At 38.1% G+C, this 2,455-nt stretch overlaps 1 protein-coding gene across 1 annotated transcript in view; it reads left to right on the top strand.

Annotated features, from left to right (window-relative positions):
• LOC104915585 (transmembrane channel-like protein 1) overlaps window positions 1-2,455 on the top strand; it is a gene marked incomplete at its 5' end in the record, with an annotated part of 22,548 nt that overhangs the window by 18,223 nt on the left and 1,870 nt on the right. The window contains one exon of the mRNA XM_031557507.1: window positions 325-392. Coding sequence (XP_031413367.1) covers window positions 325-392 — 68 coding nt within the window. The remainder of the gene's footprint in view (window positions 1-324; window positions 393-2,455) is intronic.

The raw sequence follows: 2,455 nt of genomic DNA on the forward strand, positions 1-2,455 counted from the left end.
TCTTGACTTCACTCCAGTGGATAAAATATGGATTATTGTTTTAAAATTTATCCAGTACCCAGAGATCTAATATTCTATTAGAATCTTCTTCTAAGCAAAGAGCCAAAAACGATCATCAATAAAATTCTGCAGCCAGTATTAAAATCTGTCTGTTTGCCTTCAGCCGTCCTCATTTGTCTCATTATTCACTGATAATATGCAATGAACATCTTTACAACACAATGCAAGTATTACACTGCTGTTGGAAGTGACAGTTTTAATCTAGATAAATCATCTCAGAACAAAAGCAATTTAACAAAAGCAATTGTTTTGTTATTTTTTCAGCCATCATATTCAGAATTTGATATAAGTGGGAATGTGCTGGGACTGATATTTAATCAAGGCATGATCTGGTAAGTAGGGCAATGTGTGCTATGTCCGTAATGTGCCTCTGTGCATCAGCACTCGCTACAGTACTGCAGGACTTAGCAGCATCTCTGAAATGTCAATCTTGTCTCATTGATTTAATTTGATGCCAGTGTAATGCAGTACTCCAGTACAGGGAAATAAGTGGGAGTATTTCTAAACTAGTTCTGTGCTGATATTCTGGGACTAGACGCATCAGACTTTTGTAGAGTTTTGCAGTAAAAGGCTGGGTGAAATCCTGTCTTACTGTTGATTGTTTTCCAGTTATTTGAATGCTTTGAAACTGAAATATCTTCTAGTTTATTCCAATACATCATGTGCAAAAGTGCCTTAAAGAAACATAGTCCTATATGAATGTGAATGTGCATCAAATGTTCCTGCTACAGTAGTAGTGAGTAGCCCTCAAGGAGGAAAGATCCAAATTTCATCCCATTTTTGGAATGTAGCTGAGGGGTAAAGAACATCTATCCTCATATTAGATGCTGTGCCTTCTTCAGAACTGTCCTCCTCAAGCATGGCTGACTTCTCAATTCTTGCAAGGGCCTAGCTTTTTGCCTTTAACAGTACTCTGTGGATTACAGTTTTTGCTTGAGTAAAAATTCTCACTTCTGTAATTCCCAGGGGGTTGTTTTATTTATTTATTTTTGGCCTGTGCAGCATGAACAGAGCTGTACATACCCTCCTTCCTGTGCATGCACAGGCTTAGTCCTGCCTTGGACACTGCTAGAAATGAGGGGAGTGCTCAGTTTCCAGCTCCTGAGGAAGTGAGTTTTCACTGGCACCATGCACTCCACTGCACCTCTCCTGCTCAGGCTCCTCATCCCAGTGTCTAGCCACAGCATCACAGGAGCTTATCACTCTTGAGCAACCTGAATACATCCTTGGTGGTTCACATGGTCCCTGGGTTCAGGCCAGGTCCCAGCATGGATGCGGTGGCAGAGGAAGGATTGAGTACGGGTATGCATCTGAAAGCAGCTCTCTGGGCTGAGCTGGACCTGGACACACCTCACAAAGCTTTACAATGGCTCTGTCCTTATTCTCAGTAGAATAGGGGCTTCACAGAATCTGTGACTTGTGTGTTTCTCATGTCATTTTGATATAGAATCTTTCTTCCTGCTTACTGCTTCTTGCAGGCTGACGAATTGAATACATCTAAACGGCAAAAAAATTTGACCAAACAGTAATGAACATTCACTGCCAAAATCATATTTACCATTAATATGTATATAGGATACATTCATTTCTGTTTTGTCCTAGTGTCACAAATTCAATTTTCACGAATTCATGCTCATCTGAAACATAATAAAAAGAGCCTCAGGTGCAGCTATAACTGCCAGTTAAATAGAAGGGATGAGAGATGTATGTGTGCATTATTTCTGTAGATGAGAGAGACCATGAAAAGCTCCTTTATTCTCTTTCTCTGTGTATTCACAAAATGATTGGGATGCAAATCATTTGCAAGTCTTCTCTATATCAAAAAGCTATCGGCAAATTTTTGTCTACCTATAAGAAGTGTTATACCTAAAAACTAAAAGTATACATTACTAAAAATATAGATTACTGAGAATCTTGAAATTGAAGAGTATATTCCAACTGACTTCCATGTGGGTAGGAGTAGGGCCATAAGGTACTCTCTGTTTTCAATCATAGCTGAAAAGCCTTTATCTTTCCTTTTCACTGAATATACAAGAAAAGAAGAGGGAAATGTTAATATCATGGATTCTGAAGCGGCATCTCTGTACTCTAGATGTAGCAAAAATAATTGCATCCTATAATGGTGCTAGTATATTAAGAAATATATAAAGAATAAGCTAGATTATTATGGCTATACTTAGCTTTTGTGCTGTCCATGTTTATTTAATATAATCTAAACTAACCTAATACTACCTAAACTAACCGTACAAGGTAAGAATGAGTAACGTTTCATTAAGTGATCTCATTTGCAGAGAAAGATGATTTTGGAATTTTGAAGCAAAAACTACATATGGAGAATTCTGTCCGTGTGCCTCCAGTATTTCTTAAAGCAAGGAGAGACAAGACCATTAAAAAA

Source organism: Meleagris gallopavo (assembly GCF_000146605.3).
Source record: "Meleagris gallopavo isolate NT-WF06-2002-E0010 breed Aviagen turkey brand Nicholas breeding stock chromosome Z unlocalized genomic scaffold, Turkey_5.1 Chr41_random_7180001957288, whole genome shotgun sequence".
NCBI classification, from domain to species: Eukaryota; Metazoa; Chordata; class Aves; order Galliformes; family Phasianidae; genus Meleagris; species Meleagris gallopavo.